Source organism: Chenopodium quinoa, unplaced genomic scaffold (assembly GCF_001683475.1).
Source record: "Chenopodium quinoa cultivar QQ74 unplaced genomic scaffold, ASM168347v1, whole genome shotgun sequence".
Taxonomy (NCBI): domain Eukaryota; kingdom Viridiplantae; phylum Streptophyta; class Magnoliopsida; order Caryophyllales; family Amaranthaceae; genus Chenopodium; species Chenopodium quinoa.
This window is the reverse complement of record NW_018745324.1, coordinates 3,106,907-3,128,789: the sequence shown is the minus strand read 5'-3', so window position 1 is coordinate 3,128,789 and position 21,883 is coordinate 3,106,907. Positions and strand designations below refer to the sequence as shown.

At 34.0% G+C, this 21,883-nt stretch overlaps 1 protein-coding gene across 2 annotated transcripts; it reads right to left on the bottom strand.

Annotated features, from left to right (window-relative positions):
* Positions 1 to 6,543: 6,543 nt before the first annotated feature.
* On the bottom strand, positions 6,544 to 10,999 carry LOC110712674. Of its 2 annotated transcripts, XM_021891144.1 has the most exons (6): positions 10,681 to 10,999; positions 9,947 to 10,083; positions 8,206 to 8,332; positions 7,832 to 8,116; positions 7,633 to 7,734; positions 6,544 to 7,293 (listed from the first exon to the last, which is right to left on the bottom strand). In XM_021891144.1, exons 3-6 carry the CDS (start codon positions 8,281 to 8,283, stop codon positions 7,246 to 7,248), a joined length of 513 nt encoding a protein of 170 aa, XP_021746836.1. In that variant the 5' UTR covers positions 8,284 to 8,332; positions 9,947 to 10,083; positions 10,681 to 10,999; the 3' UTR covers positions 6,544 to 7,245. The 2 variants fall into 2 exon arrangements, with proteins under 2 accessions (XP_021746836.1, XP_021746837.1); XM_021891145.1 differs by lacking the exons at positions 9,947 to 10,083; positions 10,681 to 10,999 and adding an exon at positions 8,664 to 8,806.
* Between the last annotated feature and the right edge of the window lie 10,884 nt (positions 11,000 to 21,883).

The following is a 21,883-nucleotide window of genomic DNA, read 5'->3' as shown; positions in this document are numbered from 1 at the left end:
TTTTGCAAATGAAAGCTCTTCATCTATAATTTACCAATCCATGTAATTTTGCTCAAACTCCTCTTATCTTGGAAGAATTTCATGCGTTTACATTCGCGGTTTTTCACGAAATCCGGGAATGTTCTTGCTCGCTTGATCTTTGGAAGTGATAGTTTCCCATGCTTTGAAACTCTGTCGAAAACCCTATCCTTCCAGATTTTACCAAGTCCAAGTTCATTTCTGTAGAGATCTTACATCTTGGGAAGTTTGCGATTATGACCAATTATTATTCCAAACAAGGTGCTTGATTAAAATTCGAAAGTGCTCAAACAATCAGGCTAATTATCAATCTAACTGGGATCAGGAAGACTCTAGTTGACTTGCTAAGCCATTTGCGTCCTTTTGCTTCAAATCTTTTGTCTCGTACCTGCATTTATATTTTGGACTATAGGACTTTGCTCATCTTTTTTTAGGGTTAATCTAGGGCTTAGTGTTGCTTGACTCATTGCATATGACTTGTCATGACTCGACTCAAAGCGTTTTGACATACATAGCTTGACTTGACTCAAGGTGTAAACTGGACTTAATGTGATTGACCGACTCGAGGTCGACTCAACTCGATTGACTCGTGTGTGCAAAGTATTGACTCATGAGACTCGATGTGTACATGCCTTATGTGAGCATTCGACTTTAAAAAGTAGAAAAAACAAAAATTTCCGTCATTTTTGTGGAGGGTACCGACTTTCTCACAAAAAATAAAGACGCGAAAAGACAGGAGTAAAGTGTTACGATGCATGTCGAATAAGCTTAAACAAATGTATGGATCAATATCATATCTTACGGCACAAAGATTGTAACATCCTAGGCGATCTCTATTGTTAATTTTTGGATGAATGTATTTAGGTAACTTAGGCACGGAGGCTAAGCACTTCATACTTCGTGATACAACGATGACAAGGTATGCTTCCATGTTATGTTAAGATTTCATGACAAAAGGTTCCTAAGGGAAGTATCATTTGGGCATGTATCTGTGACGTGTGCGAAAGTGATACTAAAGTTAGGCTGCAAAAGCTAACTATGGAAAAATATTATTTCAAGAAGAGTCAAACGATGGTGATTCTTAGGCTAGGTAAGCTAATAAGGTAGGGATCAAGCCCCCAAGTCTAGCTCTAAATGGATAAGGATGAGCATAGGAGATCCCTTGATATGATCAATTATGAATGTAAATATGAATGCATTTTTATTACGGCCGCGCCTCGAGGTGAGGTTGCCTACGTATCCGTTGGGAATCAGGTCGAACGTAGCTAAAGCCAAACCTTGCACAAGTGTCTGTATACCTCAAAGAGGTCTTTGAAGGGTTGTAACGTGGTAAGCCTAAAGGTTGAAGAAGGGGATAAAGGTTCAAGACCCTAGATAAGCCCCCAAGGTGTGCAATCTTTCTTTTGAAATATTTATATTTTTATGCTTGAGGTTCTTTCTTTTGTTTATATTTTTTTCTTTTCTTTATCATTTTTTTATTTTGATAAGTGTGGGCAATCCCGATCATGCGATCTAACTCTCACTTGGCATCAATGTTTCTCAGGCACGGATAAGAGACACAATCTGAGACGTGTTCTTATCAAAGATATATTCATATCAAAGATATTGGAACACTCACCCTTTTGTACACTTTTATTATTTTTTTGTTTTTTGCTATTTTGTTGAAAAAATATAGGTCTATCGTTAGACGAGGCTCAAAGTGGTTTGACAAGAAATGATTGTATATTTGAAGGGTGAAAGGTGACATGATATGGCTACAAGGGGTGCCTCAAATCATTGGTATACCTTGTGCATAGTTCGACATGCATTTTTTTTTTAGATACAATGCAATGATCATATGCAAGAAAAGAAATGCTCATTTTATTAAAAGGGAAAAAGAAAAAAAATCTACAAAGTAAATCTAAGGAAAATGAAAGGTGCCTATGCTAGACTTATTGGGGAAAGAAAGAATAAAAGAAAATAGAAAAAAGAGGTCCCGAAATCTTGTCATTGAAGCTCGCCTCGTGTCTTGCGCTCTTATTATCACTCGGTCTTCTTGCTAACTGGAGGTATGGGAAGCTTGTTATTATCGATCAAGCATTAGATGGCCTTTTTTAGCTTCCAACAACTCTCAATAGTATGACCCCTACCTTGATGGTACTTGCAATGTGCATCTGGGTTCCAACTAGGCAATCTCTTCTCAGGTGCGGGATCTTGAATAGGTCCAATGGGAGTAATGAGTCCCTTGGCATGGAGTCGATCGAAGGAAATATAATAGCTCATCCTACTAGGAGTGAAATCTTTCCTTAGTTGCTTTTTAGACCCTTAATTTTCCATGGCTAAGACTTCATTGAGATCAAAGGTACTAACATTGTTACTAGAGTGGGCGTTTTCAGAAGAAGAAGGATTGTCGTTTTTCTTTCCTTTCCAACCACTGTTGTTGCTATTGTTAGTAGCTTTTTGCTTTGCAAGGTCATCTTCGATTTCAATACCTATGTCATAGACGGATTTGAAAGTATTCAAGTTGTGTTGATATTTCAAATGCTTCGAATACTTGTCTTGAAGAATCTTGATGAACATCCTTACAAACTCCTTTTCAGTAGGTATCTGGACCATAATAGCGGAAGTTTCCCTCCGCTTGTTAAGGAAAGAAGTGAATCCTTCGTTTTCCTTTTGCTTTAACATCTCAAGTTGTCTATAGTCTGTTTCAACTGGAATGTTACACTTATATATATCAATGAAAGCGTTTATTATTCCATCCCAAGTAGAGGTCTTCTCTTTATCAAGAGAAAAGAACCAATGTTGACAAACGGTTTCTAGAGATAGTGAGAACAAAGAGTGAGAAATATTCCTATCAATTCCCTTAATGCTCATTATAGTTTCAAAAGCCCTTAAGTGAAATTAGGATTGTTTGTTGGCTTGAACTTAGGGATTTCATTGGAATTGAACTTCTGCGAAAGAAGTTCCTTGTCCACTAAGACCCCTTGTGAGCTAATGACCTGGAACCTATAGTCATTGGATAGTTTTCTCAAGATTTCTTGCATGAGCTCCATTTTTTGTTGCTTTAGAGAGTCATTGATTTGAAGGGCCATAGCCTTCATCAATTCAAAGCGTGTGCTAAGACTAGTGAGTGCGGATGACAAATTTAACTCGTGTCATAACCATGGGACTAAACTATCTGACTAGACATAATTAAGGACTAAACATGACTAATGTCATTAATAAACTGATTAAATCGATTAGGCAAATTGATTAGTTAGACTCGTCGTAAAGACTCGAGCAAAAGTATGGACTATCTCCAGACGACAAAACTGTCGCCGGACGAAAACATTGTCGTCGGGCGCTAATCACTAGCGCGTGGCGCTACAGCCCAGACCTCTGCGCCATTGATGGAACATTGATCTAGGACTATTTCCGGTATTTTACTCTAAAGGGATAATCCTAAAAGTCATACTAAGTCAAGTTTGATCAATTTATTTAGACCTCTGCGACATTAAGGGCCCACAACAGTCCCCAAAGACCAACACAAGTCCTTTTGACACATTTTGTCCTCACTCATGCGCGCCCCGTCCCAGGTAGTCACCCATCCCACGAGGTCACCCATCCCAAGACTATCCCCAGCCAAGCACTCTTAACTATGGAGTATTGTAGGGAATATTTCAAGCATCCCACACTTGAGCCCCACTGTGTTCATACACTTAAGCATGATGGCATCGAAAGGGAAGGAAGCTAGAGTTAAAGAGTCACCAACAAGTTTTAAGAACTTGTAAACCGTTTACAGGGTAAAGGTTACACCCCTTAATGATCTAGGAGATCGCTAACTCCAATAGGTCTGGAACCATGACTAGAAGTTTGGGGATGAAGGTACAAATCCAATCTAAAAGGGATTGAACTTGCCCTAAAAATAGGCCACTACTTTATTCTTCTCGTATTCATTTGCGCTTTCTAACTAACATGCAATCAATAGGTTAACCCTAAAGCTGTTTAATATATGTTGGTTGAATATTAAAGAACAAACAAAACTATTATTGTCGATCATTTGAATATAATCATATTAGCCTAAACAAGATTATTAATTATCTTATTAAGCGTGATTACAAGTACAAATTCCCTTTTAACATGTATAAAAGGCGTGATCAAGCAATAACAATAATAATATAATATCAAGCAACATCATAATAATCATAATCATGTTAAAAATAAAGCATAATAATAGCAAGATCCTAGGCATGATACTAACAAGATTAATACCAAACCATAGCATGTCACTAAACAATAAAAATCAAAGCTTTAGCCCTAACATGATACTAACATGATATTAGGAAAGAAATAGGAAGCATCATAATAACAAACTTGATATTAGAAATATTAGTTAACCCTAAACATGATACTAGGAAGCAATAAAACATCCTAACATGATACTAAGAATCAACAAAATAATCTAAGCATGATTTCTATATCAAAATCATATCTGTGACAAATCACATATTTTATTCAAAATAAAACTCTTTAAAATATAACTATCAATCCTAATCTTATTATAATTAAAAAAAAACACTTCTAGATATTTCTAGTAGATTAAAATCAATCCTAATAACTTTAGGAATAATAATAATTAATAGGCCCTCCTCTAGATCATTGGGCCGTAAAATCATTTTGGGCCAAATCTAATTTAATCCATAACTTCCTCATTATTCATTGGACTTGGGCCTTACAATATATCGTTGGAAAGCTTTTATCGAGCCCAATCCAACTACACTATTATTGGACCCTTATCATGGACCAAACTAAATTGGACTGGCTATTTTCATAAATAGAGTAAAAGAAGAAATATTTTTGAAAACAGAAAGAGAGATATTTTAATAAAACATCTACATCACTAAAATTTTCACACTTTCACTTCGTTCGATAATCAAATGACATGAAACGTATTCATCACTGGGTTTGGTTTTGGAGAGACATATTTGGGTGTCTACAAGTGTCAAATCCTTTTAAAGCAATCTTGAGGGGTATTACATGCCACGTGGCAGGCCAAGCGATTGGTGTGCGGCTTGCTGCTACTAGCGTGGCTGGCGCAGCACCATGCGAGCCATATCATGCTGCCGCTAGCTACTGCGCGCTAGCGCGCCATGCGTGTTGGCCTTGCTGCTAGCTACTACGGCATGGCTGTTATGCTAGCACGCCATGCGCGTAATGCTGCTGGGTGGTTGCGGGCTGCCACACACATGCTAGCATGGCTTGCTAGCCATGTGCTGGCAGCCTTGCTAGCCATGGTACGCTAGCACGCACCAAGCAGCCTAGGCTCGACTTGGTACGATTGCTAGCCACCTTGGCTATACCAAATTCCACTAGCCCTCGGTTTGCTCCGGGCATTCTAATGCTAGGGGTATTTCGGTAAATTGTTGAGTAATTAGTGATTTTACTGTCTCGTCTCGAATTAATTCGACTCGACTTGCGACACTCGATTTTTGAAGCTCCTAGCTTGATTTTCGACGTCTAAATATTAATTACTCGAGAGACTCATTAATTCCTTCCGAATTAATTCATCGTGTCTAATCGTTAGTTGCTTGGATATGATCCGAAGGGTTTAGTCAAGATTAAGCTGTAATATTAATTATGCATTAATATTACTGATTGGAAGCGACCTCCACCTAGGCATTCCGATCACTTGAACTTACTGAATAAGTAGCTTTTCAATAGCTCCGAACCCTCTACCAGAATAATACACTTGTTTGAAGGATACCATTCCTATCAAAGAGATATTTCGACTTGCGTGTCATTTCTTAATACGCCAAACGAGGAATTTACGTTATTTTTTTGCAAAATCTGAGCTCAGTTTGGTTCCATGAGGGCAAAAATTGTAACACCCCAATAATTCTTTCTTTTCCAAACCACTTAATTAACATAAAAAAAAAAAAGAGGAGAACCATTGGCATGTTACCGCCACGTGTTAAAACATAGTCTTTATAAAAGTATCGCTGCGGAAAATCCACTACAAAAAACAACAAATTTAGCAACCAAACCATTCCGTCTCTATATATGATATTTTGGTTGCTAAATTTTTTAGCAACCAAATTGGCAACAAACCCACTTCGTCGTTAAAACTCTAGTAGCCATCTGAAAATGACAACCAAAAGCCAATAAAATACGTCGCCAAATTGACGTCGAAAAAGTAATTTTGTCGCCGATTTTAGCTAAAATTTATTTTATTTCGTTGCTAATATGGCAACCAAATATTAATATTTCCGTAGCTAACTTAGCAACCAATATTATATTTTGTTGCTACTTTATCTTGATGGTTATCAACATAGTTAACATAGTTGAGAATATAGACCAAAATATTAGTATTCGTAGCTAAAATTGCAACCAACTTTAGCTCACCCGTTGCTAATTTTGATCTTTTTTATTTGCTGGCTAAATGTAAATTATATATAAATCAAAATTTTAAATTAATTATTAGGGAACATAAACTTATTGATAATATTTTAGTCCCCATGTTCATATAAATCATCAAAATATATATAAATGAAGGGGTAAAACGCAATATGATTTTAAAATAAGCTCATTAGTTAAACATTGTAAATTAGTAGCAATAATGTATTAAAATTACAAGGGATATTAGCCTTGATAACAATATTTTGCTCACAAAAAAAAGAGCAGGCCTACTACTTAGAACTAATCTAAGTCAACGTTAGAGTACCATTTACAAAAAGTGCCCAAAACTATGTCATATATACTCCTTGAATATAGGGGAGCCCACCTGCTATGTTACATTACTAAATAAACTGCTTGAAAAATAAAAAAAAGTTCACGGCAAAAGACTGATCAATAATTTCAAGGACCTGGTACTTCATATATCAAATTGCTATTCTTAAAATGTTAAGGAACATGGGGTGTAGGCGGGAGATTAGTTGACGAAGCAGTACCAATCACATCAAAATGTCCACTCAAAAGAATTTGCATTTGTTGTTGTAGAGTCTTCACAATCTGATTTGTTTGATCCAATTTTTCAGTAGTTGCAGTGAGGACACCCTTTGTTTCATCTAATTGTTGTTTCAGTTGGGCATTCTCTGAATTAACTTGCTCCACTTGACTCTCGAGATGATTAACATGATTAATTCTCGCTTTCTTAACACTACTATCTTTACAAGGTTTCTCATAGAAATCATTAGCTGCTGAACCTAAACCATATATCCTCCCATTCTTCCATCCACCTACAGACTCCAAAAATAACTCATCTTCTGGTCGTTAATCTGGAACTTCTAAATTATCAGCTTTCTTCTTCTCAAAATTAGCCTAATAGACAATTAAAAATATCCACATTAAAAAAACAACAACAAATCACTTTAGACATTATCACAATGATGATTACGCTATTTTATGATAAAAAAAATGTATTAGAGCTTAGTTTGTGGATAATTAAAAATGAAGTGTGATGTATCAAGCAACAATATTTCCTCCTATATAACACCATATCAATGCATTACAGAATGAAGTTCATAAACATGTTCCACAATGCTTAAATAATAACTATTGTTAACCAGAGATACAATCGATATTACCTCTTAATGCATTAGGTATGAATTCTAGCAGCATCAACACTAAAAAAAAAAGATGCAGACTTTAAAGACATACCCAAACATTTTCAGAGGTCTTATCAACAAACTTTTGTTTCTTGTTCACATGAGCTTCGCGGTAGACCTCGGCTACAGTTACCTTACGCTTTAGCTTCTGCTCCTAATTATTATAAGTGCCAAAAGCAGAGTAAAGATGCATAATCATAACATATTTGTATCGAAAATATATACATTGTAATATAAAAAAGGAAGATTACCAGATCAATCCTTAGCTTGACAGATGATTTGGAACCCTTACAGTGAAGTGGCATTTCTTTTTCAGGGTTCTTTTTGTTCAAGGAACATTGCTTTGACTTTTCTTTGAACTCATCCTTTTCTCTAAGCTTCATTATATGTAATTTAATGCTTGGAGCACACCACGTAGCAGAATAGTTTTTCCTTGTACACATTGTTGATATAACACCTGTCAATCGCCTCTTGCATTTCGTCTCCCATCCTTTCTTCACATCCTTAGCCACCGAAGGATCCCATGAAAATTTTTTCTATACAAAAAATGGATGGACATAAGTGTTTGTCATAACACTTGTGAAAAATAAATACGTAAAATTAAAGAAATTGCAAAAATTCTTGCCTTAAAGGCATTCCACCATAGAGCTCGGGCTTCTGGGGGAACCATAGACCAATTACACCATGGTCCACGAAAATACATCTTATAGGATGTATTAACAATTGCATTAGTAACCTCAGAATCATAAAACCTGTCAAAAATATTCATCAGATATAATTTTTTGTGGTGAAAGAATAAGGAAGCAACTAAATTATATCATACAAACACAATTTCTCAATATCTAGAATTCTATACCCAAGCTAAGCATTAAAATGACTATACATGTGATCTTATATACGATGACTACTTGGTACTCCCTTTGATCCTTTCGTTCTTACATCTTGACATCTTTTTATGAGAAAAACAAAGTCAAAAGTGGCAAAAATAAGAAGAGGACTTCACATTTATAAATATACGATAATTTAGCAACAAGTTATAATTTTTTAGTAAACTTTAAAGGGTAAGTTGTAACTCAAACTAACTTAATAGTATGTCTTTAGCATATATACTCAGGCCCCCTTCTTTAGAGCTGCTTTGCTCTGCTCTTCTCTGCTCTGCTGAAATCTGCTTTGCTCTGCTCTTCTCTACTCTGCTTTACTGAAATCTGCTCTACTCTGCTTCAATCTGCTCTGCTCTACTCTACTTAAAATTAATACTTAATATTAAATTATTATAATAATAATTAATATTTAATAATAATAAATAATTAATATTTTATAATAATAATAACAACAAATAATTAATATTTAATTATAATAATAATTAATACTTAATAATAATAATAACAATAATTAATTATTGATATTTAATAAAAAATAAAAAAAATAATAAAAATTAATTATTAATATTTAATAATAGTAAAAATATTAAATTATTAATAATTATTAATAACAATAATAATAATAATAATAACAATAATAATTAATATTTAATAATAATAGTAATAATAATTGTAATTATACTAATAGTAATAATAATACTTATAACTAATAATATTAATTATAATAACAATAATTGATTTTTATAATAGCAATTAATATTAAGATAATAACTAATATTTAAAGATAATACTAATTATTAATTTTTAGTAATAATAATAATTAAATAATATTTAATAATAATTATAATTAATGTAATAATAATTAATATTTAACTTTAAAAATTTAATTATTATAATAATAATGCGATAATATTAGTAGTAGTAGTAGTAATAATAATAATAATAATAATAATAATAATAATAACAATAATAACAATAACAATAATAATAATAATAATAATAAAAAAATAATAATAATAGTAATAATAATTAATATTTAATAATAATAATAGTAGTAGTAGTAATAATAATAATAATAATAATGATGATAATAATAATAATAATAATAATAATAATAATAATAATAATTATAATAATTATAATAATAACTGCTCTGCTCGGCTCGGCTGAAATCTGCTCTGCTCTGCTGAAATATGCTTTACTCTGCCCAGAAGCTCAAAATAACAAGGCCTCAGTAATGCAATGCAAGATCCTACATTTATATATAGGAATAGTATGAACAAATCTAGTAATGTTATACAAGTGCATATATAGTCTAACAATATAGTGATGCCAACTGCTGTTAAGAGTGTAGTGGTAAGAAGAGCATATAAATATGTTTTTCTGTTCTAATTGAAAAAAGATTGACAATCAAATGCTCATAACATGAAATATTTTTCTTTGTCAACCACTTTCATACAATGTTAGTATAATATAGAGCGGTACCTTTTAGATGACGGCCAAAATAAAAGCAAATTCCAAAGTGTTACCAACAATCCTTGCGTCTACAATGCATCACCAGCAGACTAAAGCTAGCAACTATCACACTTTCAACAACACGGTGTCACCCCTACATCAGTCACCTATACCACACATGCATTAGATTATTAAATTCTCATAAATGAAGAATGGGATGATTTAATGTAGCCAAATCAAAGATATTACTCTAACTTACAAAATTAAACAATAATACTATAATAATAATATAAATAAATAAATAAAACAAAGTGCAATCTCTTCGGAATAAAAAATACATAGTATATGAAAAGGGATACGAGAATTTAATTAATTAAAACATGCCAAGTAATGTTAAAGGTGAAATCCCAAAAACATGATAACCCATAGTAGAACCTTCCAAATTTAGTACTAAAAACTTAGACCCAACATTTCCTCTGTAGGAAGTTGGAATGCAGGGAAGGAATTCCAAAAACATTACTAATTTAACAATTCGAGCTCACATCAAGCTGATCCAAGCTATCATAATATCTATCTACCAATTCCCTAGCTACCTATTGCATTAAGAGAAAAAAAAAAATAAACACAATAGCCTATAATTTTATAAAAACACTTAATAATAGTAGAATTTTGGGCTAACTATGCTACAAAACTGAAATTAACCTAGAAAATTGAAGAATTTCATGTCAAATTATAGACAAGAACTAAGAGGAGATAAAACTTACCAATTCTAGGGTTTTGTGTTGGTGGATTTAGGCAGACAACTATGTATATACTTTAGCAACCCTTTGAAGACAGTTACAACTACCCACGTTAACAGAGGGTGGCGGCAATTCCCAAGAACAATGGTTTTTCACATACTTGAATTGGGTTTTGGCAAAACAAAATTCTTAGAAAGCCAAGAGTTTACAAACTGAAGGAGGACAGAGAGAGTGAAATTTTTTGGGCATAAACTTTTTAGTATTCAACATTTTTCAGGTTAATTGGGTGAAATTTTGGGGACCCGCCAATATTTTCGTTTAATCCTCCAAAATGAAAATTGGCGACAAATTTGGGTTATGACTTTTTAATATTCAACTTTTTCTTAGATTGTGTATTACAGCTGTATAGCTTTATGAAATGTGTTTCCAGAACTTATGCTATGTTTGGATAAGAAATTAGAAGGGAGGGAAATAGGAGGAAGGGGAAGGAGGGGAAAGTGGAGGAAATGATGAGCTTCATTTTCCCTCCAAATCTCTCCAATTTTGAAGGGATGATCTTTATTAAAGGAGGAGGGAAAATGGATCCCTCCCTCCCCCTTCCCTTCCCTCCCCCAACATATTATCCAAACAAGGAACTTTGTCTCCCTCCCTTTCCCTTCCCTTCCTTTCCTTCTATTTTTTGTTATCCAAACATAGCCTTAGCGACCAAAATTTTTTTACATACGTTGCCAAGAAATTTAGCAACCAATAATTAAAGGCAGATTTTAGCCTTATAAGCTCGGCAACCAATAATTTTCCTTCGTCTCCATTTAGCTACGAAATAAAATACGGTTGCCATATTCAATTGCTAAATTTGGGTTTTTTTGTAGTGCTCCAACTTAAATCTTAAAATAATATTTAGAAAACCAATTAGTTAAAGCTTACAAATTGAAACCATAAATGGTCCTTATTTAAAATCAAACCAATATTAAAATTCCCAAAACATAAACGGAATAATAGTAAACTAGAGGTTATCAACATTGGCCCGACCCGCTATCCCGACCCGATCCGACCCGAAAATAGCGCGGGTTTGGGCAAGCATAAAAACGCATTTTTAGTTAAAAAGACCAAACCCGGCCCGAAAAAGCCCGTTTTGGCCCGACAAGCCCGCTACTTTTTACGGGTTTGGGCACGAGAAATTGTGTTAAGGCCCGACCCAACCCGATTTTTTATCACCTCCATAGTAAACATAAATAAGTTCAACACAAAGAACAAATGCTATAAATCACACCAATCCCTTGACCATGTGTATGTCAAATCCCTAAACTTCACATCATCACGCTAACCTGTGCAATACTGCTCCCTAATAATACAAGTGTAATAATTGGATCATCACAGGGTCATTGAAAGTCAAAAACCATGACCAAAATAAAATGCACAAAAGCACGCAATCAGCAAAGCTGAGTACATACAAGCTACAACGCATCAAACCTAGCATGCTCAATTAATTAAAATAAATAAACATACAATACGAATTCATTAATCAAGACTCCACACTTAAACAATTCAATTGACTCAACATACTTACTAACCAATTCCAAACACTTGCCTCTTTATACTTCCTCCGTTTTTTTATAATTGCACCATAAGAGTTTGGTGCAAATATTTTGGTTGTGGGAAAAAGTAAGATAGAGAAAGGTAAAAATATAAAATTTTCCATGTGACATATTGATAAATTAAAAAGTAATTGTGAAAAAACAAGGGTATGTTGGGTATTTGTAGTGTGAACACAAATAAGTTTTTTCCTAAAAAGGAAATGGTGCAATATTTGTGAGACTTCCAAAAAAGGAAAGTGGTGCAATAATAAAAGAACGGAGGAAGTATTTAATTTAGTTAATTTAATTTGGAGTAAGAAATAGACGAGGTTGTCCAACCCACCAAATCATTTTGGTCCTAAATGACCATTTTAAATAAAAGTTTAGCGCGATGCAAGAATGGGCGCGACTCCATTCTCACAAAGTTAGTCTAGGATCCCATTTAACTTACATTATAAAATAAAAATATAAATACCAAAAGAAAAGAGGACATGTTGATCAAACAAACCTCGAACAGCCATGGGCTATCACCGTGTACCCTAACCCATAATTATCAAAACTCTAGAAATGCACGCTTTCCAGAGTTTTATTGCTCATTCATATTTCACTTTACGTGATTACAAATTTAATTAATTATAATAGCCGACTCATTCAAGCAACCATACACAATAATCATACATAGAATTCACTTTTAATCTTATTTATGACAATGATTATCACATCACAAATTGACCTTTAATTCCATCAAAATTCCAAAATATCCAAAATTGTTGTACATAGTCAACCCACCTAGCCATTTCGGTTTAATCCATCTTTACTCAACATACTCACAAGTCATGATTGATTAATAAAAAAAATAGTAACAATAACCTCATAGAATAATTAATAAATTCATTCCACTTATACCATTCAATTCCAATCTTTCAATAACCCAAATGTTGTTATCAAACCAAACCAATAAAATATGCTTGTATCAACATTCCATAAAAACAATTAATCCAATATAATTCAACATGCTTGCATCCATAATGTTATACAAACATAATCAGTTCCACAAAAACATTCTCATAAATATAAGCACATGAATTAATTCAACGTATAACCAAACAATTTTTATCCAAGTGCTTGCTAAATATGAAACTAAGTTCATTCCTTTTGGTACCTAAACATGATACTACTTACAACGAAGTAAACTATAGGCGTGTACGTATCTCGTATAAACAATTATTTGTGCCACTTTAATCACTTAAAAGTCTTCTAGGGAATGATCACCTCCTAGAAAACAACCAATAGTAAAAAGTTAATACCCAGACAAATTTCCAGCAATATAAATTTGGTTAAAACTTCCTTTAAAACATATTTTTATGCTTAATTGTTGGTTAGAAATACAATAGGGACAAAAGCCCCAAATTAATTGATCATAAGAACCCCAAAATTTCAATTTCAATAAATTAAAACCCTAGGTTCTATAATTACAAAATCTGAAAAATTAAAACATGTAAATAATCTGAAATTATAATCTTTTACCATCAAAATATAGTTTTGATACTAATTAAAACAATTTCAAACAATAAAATCAAACCCACAACAATTACATATAAAATTATACAAAATAGTAATAATAAAAAGGAGGAAGAAGTGAGGGCCATGTGGGCCAGCTGCTGGGTCGGTGGTGGCGACGACAGCCTGAGTCCGGCCAGGCGGTTGAGGAGAGTTTCTCCCAATCGCCTGGTTTTTTCGGCAAACCTAGGTAAAAATGCCTGAATTTGGCAGAATAACCTGGGTTTTCCGAAAAAACCAAGCGTTTCCCCAGAAAACACGAAAATTAAAAAGCCTGCACGCCGTCGTTGGTGCCGCCGGTGTCCTTTTCCTTCTGTTTCTGACCGGACATAATACTTTGTCTTGATGTTTTTTATGCTAGATCTAGTGGTGTGTGAATGGATTCTAGGGTTTTTTAAAATATAAATTAAATTGATAGATGTAAAAACTGATGGAAGAATGGAGTCAAAAGTGAAAGATGAAAGAGATTGATATATTTTGTAAAAAAAACGTAAATTAGTCCATTCAACATAAAAAGGGAGTGTTATCTAGACAAAAGGGGAGCGAGGTTTAGTGCGACCCAAATAATACTAGTCTAATCTAATAGTATAAATGCATATATATATATATATATCTAATGGCTGAAGTTTCACCCGCCTCATTAATGGTATTTATGAATTTTGAGCGTTGAATGACCTCTGTTCTAATTCGCGCACACGCTTCAATTTTTTCTCTCTCTTCATTAGATTTTCTCTCCCTTCCTCCCAGTTCTCTAAAGAAGCGAGTTTTTTTTCTTCTCTCTTCCATTTCTTTGCTTTTGCTCATCAATTTTTCGCGATAATCTGTTAAGGTATGTAAATTTCGGTTTAATTTTAGTTTGCTTGATTTTGATACATGTTTTTACGATTTTTATTGCGAAAATCTTGTTATGCGGTTTTAGATAGGAAAAAAATCAAAACATCACATAATTTTCATCATCTTTTGCTGTTCTCGTAAATTTAAGGTCGTGTAAGTTAATTTGATTTTGATTTTCGTTGTTTTCTATGATTTAATTCAAATTTTAATTTAAGATTGTGAAATTTTGATTGCAAAAATTAGGGTTTCACATTTTTTTTTAATTTTGATTAATGTACTAGAGTATTTACAATTATATGTCTGCATTATGGTATTGAAATTAATTGTTTCTGTATATATGGTTTAATTGGTGAATAATTTTATTTCAATTTTTTGTTTGATTTCATTTGATGAAATTACAGTGTTGTGAATTGTATTTTTAATTTTTAGTGAATCATTAGTGCGCCATTATAATCTAAACATAATAATTTTCATCTAACGCTGAACTACTTACTTGAATCAGAGGTTGATCTAATTTGTCGATTTTTGCCGTGTAATTTACCGAATTTATGTTGAGAACTCGTAATAACCACTTTTGGATTTTGAGCTTATGTAGTTAACTTTTAAGCTTATATTATTTACTTTTGAGCTTATATTATTTACTTTTGAGTTGGTGGCAATATTGAGTTTGGTATTTGATTGTGTGGGGGTGTTAATGTTAATGGTCGTGTGATGAGTTTGCTGCCTTAGGCATTGTGTGAAAGGTGTGGGTTGTGTGACTATTTGTGTCAAAAGGGTAATTGAAAATTTTTCTCATCTTGTGTGCTGAGTTACTATAGATTGCTGAATATTAGCAGATAACAAATTAAAGCTATGGTGCTAATATTGTTGCTTTACTTTCATCCTTTTGTCTTCATGAACATGTTTTAGGATTAGTTATTAGCCCACATTCTTGGAAATTTAATTATCATGATCTCTTTTTGCTACATAGTGATTGAATATTCTATTCGTTGTAAACTATGGTTATAGATCTAGAGCTTCCATTTCACAACAGAAGCAGCTACTTGATAAATGAGATTTCTAATCCATTGGTAATGCGTGTCCTTTTCACTCTGTAGTCATTCCCATGTTATGAATAATGATATTTTAAAGGGAATACTTATATATGGAAATTGTTTCCTTCATTCTTATCAAAATCATTTTTTGAGGCAATTTGTGACAAAATTCTGTAACCTAGGACTTATATGTTTATTAATTGAATTTAATGTCAAAATTTTGTTTACACAGAGCAGGAAAATCAGCTACTGGCCCAATAGACTCTTCACCCTTTTAACAAGCTACTGAAATTAATCTTTGGGAAAGACTTGGGCACAGTGGCAACACTGACCAATTTGATGATGATATTAGTAAACCCTTGGAGGTTACATAATTTGGAGGATCAAGTTAGGAGCTTAGAGGAAGGTTAGTTCTATAGTGGATGTTGTGATTTATCTACTCCATGGGTCGTTGCCCCCGGAGTTACAGGTTTGTTTTTTTAGTTTCTTGGTTGATTTTTGTGGTTATATTACTCCATATATATTGAGTATTGATGAACTATCGATGTTAATTTTGGTTGAAATTTATTGATATATGGGATTTATTGTGCTTTTTGGTTCTACATTATGTCAAGCACTCATGCAACATTGCTGCTAGTTATGTAAAATCATCTTACTAACCTAATGTATGTGTATGTGTGCACTTGTGATGTGTGTGTGTGTGTGTGCGTGCAACTAGTAGGCATTTTAGATTAGGGTAGTAGAATGATTGGCTTCACTATTGTTTCCCTGCCACGCACGCTTAGCCAAGGCTGCATCTGCTGCCCTACAGGTCCAGCCAAGGCTGCAACAGCTGCCTGGAGGCCCTTCCAAGGCTGCACCTGCTGCCTTGGAGACCCTGCCAAGCTTGCAGCTGCTGTCCTAGAGGCCCTGCCAAGCTTGTGTAGACACCTAAAAATGTCTCCCCAAAACCAAACCCGATGATGAACAAACTTTCACCGCCATTATTGGTCGGGTTGAGTATTTAATCTTTAGAGTGCTTAATCCATATTTCTATTTCATAAACCAACCCAATTACTAGCCCATTTCCCCAAAACATAACTTATTTTCCTCTTTTTGTGCCTTTAAACCCAAAATAATTCATTTCGAGTCCTTTAAAATCAATCATTTCGTGTCCTCTTTATAAACGTTTAGTCCATTTTATTTTGGTTTATAATATGGGTTTAATGATTGAATAGTTGGATGGGGCTTGAAAAGAGTTTTCCAACGATATTTTATAAGCCCAAATCTGAGTTATAACGAATAAGTTATGACCAAAATACTAAACTAAGCCTAAACCTAATCTAAGCCCACTTTACCTACGACCCAATGATCATGTGGAGGGTCCAAAGGATTTAATATCATTCCTAAACCAATAAGGATTAATTGGAAGCTTCTATAAGTTTCTAAAAGATCTTAATTAATTTTTATGAAAAGATAAGATTAAAGACATTGAAATTGAATAAAACTCCTCTTTTTGAAAGTCATATTTCTATTCGAATTGAAAGACGTTCAAAGATAGTTAGATATTATTTTCATGCCTCATAGTTTTTATCCAAATATTATATTTTTGGATAGCCCTTGAAATTTTCTTTCCAATGATATATTATAATATCAATTCCGAGCTATAACGGAAAATATATGAATGAAATATCAAGCTCTATCTAAAAGTGACAACGTCCCACTATTTCGGCCATATCTTTTATTCTACATAATATTTTAATCTGATTCAAATTAGCTTAGAAAGTAGAATTCAAGATCTTTCCAACTATATCTTATTTATATTATTTCAATTTCTGGATCAAAAAATAAGATTAAAAACAAAAATTGATGTATATCGCAAGAGTTTTATCCGATTCGAATTCTTATATTTTCTTGATTCTTCGACCCTTCTTTTTTCATTATAAATATGAGTTCATATCTCCCCTTTTTCAATCACCAAAAATCTTGATCACAATATAATTCTCTTCTCCCTCTTTAGCCTAAACACTAGCCTCCCTATTCTTTCATTGCTTCCTTAAACACTCCAAGGAGTTCATACAATACCTTATGTTCTATACTTAAACCAAGCCGTTGAAGGTATAATTAATTGAGGGTTTGGACCAAGTCAACTCTACTTTTTATTTAATTTAATTTCCATTTGATTTATTTTTATTGAAGTTACTAACGGTTTATTCATGATGTAGCAATTCAAGGAAACGCGAAAAGTGAGTAATTAATCACTTAATTACTCTTATTATTTTATACTGCTAGTATCATGATTAGGTTAATTTATTATTTGATTTGACTAATGTTATTATTGTTAAGTTGCTTCCAATATTAATGTTGATTCTATTATTTATTGATCACCATATTGCATGTTTAAAGGGAATATGTTGAAAATCACGCCTAATAAGATATTTTGGACAACCGGTTTAGGTTCCTTTTTAATCTTGTTGTTTAATCAAGTGATCACGATGTTTTAGAATTATATGTTAATATTCAACCAATTTAGCATAATAATAGTTTGGAGCAAATTAAATCTTTGTTTGTATGTTTGAGATCGCAGGAATGCTTTTCACTATAAAAATCGAGTAGAGGCCAATACGGGCGAATGTGACTCTATGACTCATTTCGTACCATCATCCCCGATCCTCCTTTCGTGGTTCCGAACCATATGGAGTTAGTAATCTCATGGATTATGAATGGGGTGTAACCTTCACGGGTCAATCGTTGTTGTCTTCGTTGTCCCTTATTCGTGGTTGCCTTAAATGATCCGTGAACGGTTTACAAGTTCCTTAAAAACTTATTGGCGGCTCCCTACTTTCCTTGTCCCTAATCGTATTATGTCAATTCCCACTTCCTATGAGTTCCAACCATATTCACAACATGCTTTAACGTAGACGCATTTCGAACGACGCCTACAATTTGGCGACTCCGCTGGGGAGGATTCTTGGTTATTTATCGATTTGAGTGATCGGTATTTAACTGAGATGAGTGGATGAGACTTGAAAGATTCTTGAATTGTATTCCTGCAATTTAATTAGCATTGTCACATATGCATATGTATTTTAGCTTACCTATTTTGCCACAATAATACGTGTTCTACATATGTGGTTAGCCCGGGGGATTTATCACTAGTAGAAAAAAGCATTTGGCCACCGGTTCAAAACCCCCCTATGCCACCGGTTTTGAACCGATGGGCATTTGGGGGGTGGCAATAGTCTGATGGAAGCCACCGGTTCAAAACCGGTGGCAAAAACTAGTATTGCCACCGGCTAACCGGTGGCAATAACCCTTGGCGCTTTTTTTGGTCAGGGTTATTGGCACCGGTTCCTGTTCAAAACCGGTGCCAATAATGGCAAAAAAAAATAAATTTTTTTTTTATATTTTTCACTTAAAATGTTATATAAACACTAATATATACATAAACTTACATATTTTTATAAAAAAATGATGTAATATTACAATTTTTGTCCAAAAAAATAAAATAAAATAAAGATTACAAACAAAGAGGTTGCACAGTAGCAGCACAGCAACACATAAGCAGCAACACAGCAACACAGAAGCAGCACCAAAGAATTGCAATAATGAAGACATTCTTAGCGCTCAGCTTCATTCATAACAGACAACAGAGATATATGATTAGAAATACATGTTCAAGCCTTCACATAACTATCTGCAATCTGAAAAAAAAGATAAAAAATAAAAAAAATTAACAAACGATCTTAAATTAGAGCTGACAAAATAAGTTAACATTTAAAAAAAACAAGACAATGTATCCAATTGAAATTATCAATGGATTGACGAATAAATGAACAACACCATGAACATGAACATGTTTTTAAAAGGGAGGAAATGTGGAAGTAGTCTTGGTAAGCCCTCCTCTATCAGCAGATTAGCAGCAGCGAGAGTAGAACAACAGTGGCGTAGAGCATAGCAGCAGCATCAGGAGCATAGAAGCAGAAGCGTAGACCATAACAACAGCAGGAGCATAGAAGCATGTAGCAGCAGCCTTGTGATGCGAGGCAGCATCAGCATAGAAGCATGTAGCAGCAGCAGTTGCAGCAGCCGCCTTGCGAGGCAGCACTTAGGAGGCACTGTTGCAAAGCTCTCTGTACCAAGACACACTTCAAATACAAGCAAAGGTGTTAAGTATATCCATTGTATCTCATAAAACTACCAAAATGCTAGCAATATTAAGAAATTAAGACAAGTAGCATGAATAATTACTCCGACATAAACCACCAAGCTTGCATCTACTTCCATGTGTTTGTCAACTACTTATTACCCCGAACGTGGGCTAAAGATGAGACCTGCAAAATGAGATTTGCCATGGGACTCGCATATATTGTATTTGACTTGACCAACTGACTTGACCAAGCTTGACTTGACACGACATGACATGTGTATGACTTGTGATTGTGTGTGTATAAGTATGATTTGAGTGTGTGCAGACATAAGCCACCGAAAATGCATAAGCAAAAATTTTCCGTCATTTTTGTCATGAAACGAGTGGAGGGTACCAACTTTCTCCCGAAAAAGAAAGACGTGAAAAATGAAGTATGGATCGAATGGCTTGTTTTGAAAATAATGTATGCATGATGTATGTTCTTAGGCCAAGAGGCTAAGCACAATTACATCATGTGACACGATAGATGAATGAACTTAAGTGATGGAGCTAAGCATCATATATGGTGTGAAGAAACGAACTTGAACTTCACTTAGGTCTGGAAGCTAAGCACTTATATAGATGAAGTGATTATAGCATAACGAACGTTGCTTAGGCCAAGGAGATAAGAACGATATGCTTTGTATGATTACAAATCATTGATATATAAATGGTACTAAGCACATTATGCGATGTGTAAAACAATGAATATTTCTCAAGTCAGGAAGCTAAGCAAGTATACAATGTTTCTTTTAATGCATGTTGTCTTGAAAGGTGATGAAGCATGTGTGATGTGGAAACAAGATTCCATGACAAAGGATTCTTAAAAGGAAGGATGATATGGATATGGATGTGTAAGTGAAGTGTGTGAATGTGATACTAAGGCTGGCTGCAAAGGTTATGGTGATGGAAATATATGTGAGAAGATTCAAAGATGATGACTCTTTAGGCTAGGTAGGATAAATGATGTGGGTTCAAGCCCCCAAGTCTAGCTCTAGATGGGTAGGGGTAAGTATTGGATATACTTTGACTCGATCAAGCATGGATATGAATATGAATGTGCTCGCACCTCGATGTGAGGTTACCTACGTATTCGTTAGGAATCAGGCCAACCGTAGCTCTAGACGAACTTTGCAAAAGTATGTGTACACCTCAAAGAGGTCTTTCAAGGGTTGTAGTGGTTAATTTGATGATTTAAAGAAGAAAATGGAATAAGGCACAAGACGCGAGAGAATCCCCAAGATGTGTAATTGTGAATTTGAAAATTTTGAATTTTGCAAGTTTATTTTTAACGATTTTTTTTCACTCTTTTGAATCAATGTGGGCAATCTCAGATCATGCAGTCCATCACCCACTTAGCATTCATGTTTCTCAGGCACGGTACCAAGAACTCGATGAGAGATGCAATTTGAGACGTGTTCATTTCAAAGACATTGGAACACTTGCCCTTAGACATTGTTTTATTGTTGCTTTGCTGGTTTTTTTACTTGCTTTTTGAATGTTACACAAATTTCACACTTTCCAATCCCAAGGCTAGGTGAATGTGGGTTGAAAATAAGGCCAATTGTTAGATGAGGCTCAAAATGGTTGATGAAGAAATGGATATGTGATTGTGTGGTTAATAAGTTGCAAAGGTACCTCATATCATTGGTATACCTTGTGTTCAGTTAGGGAATTGATATTTTCTTTCTTTCTTCTTTTTTTTTTTGCTAATCACATGATCTAATGTAAGAAAGAGATGATCATTTATGAAGAAGGTAAGAAATGTGACATATAGACACATGGATAAGGAGAACCTAATCTAGGCTTTTTAAGGGGGAGGGTTTGAACCAAAAAAAAAAGAAAAAAATGAAATCTTGGTGAGAAACTTGCATCATGCTTTGTCTTCATGGCTGTTTATGAGTTGCTTCTTGCCGCCTAATGAGGAAAAAAGTTTGTTGTTGTTGATGCTTTGATTGGAAGGAAAGAAGGAAGGAGTGAAGTTCCCCTTATTCGTCTAACTATTGCCTAGTGATTTTAGACTCAAGTACTGTGTAACAAAATGAGCTCACTTAACG

Coding starts and splice junctions, on each gene's coding strand:
- LOC110712674 (XM_021891144.1), bottom strand. CDS start 8,283: ATGTATTTTCGTGGACCATGGTGTAATTGGTCTATGGTTCCCCCAGAA. Junction 8,117..8,205: donor TATGGTGGAATGCCTTTAAG/GCAAGAATTTTT, acceptor TTTTTTGTATAG/AAAAAATTTTCATGGGATCC. Junction 7,294..7,632: donor AGACCTCTGAAAATGTTTGG/GTATGTCTTTAA, acceptor ATTGTCTATTAG/GCTAATTTTGAGAAGAAGAA.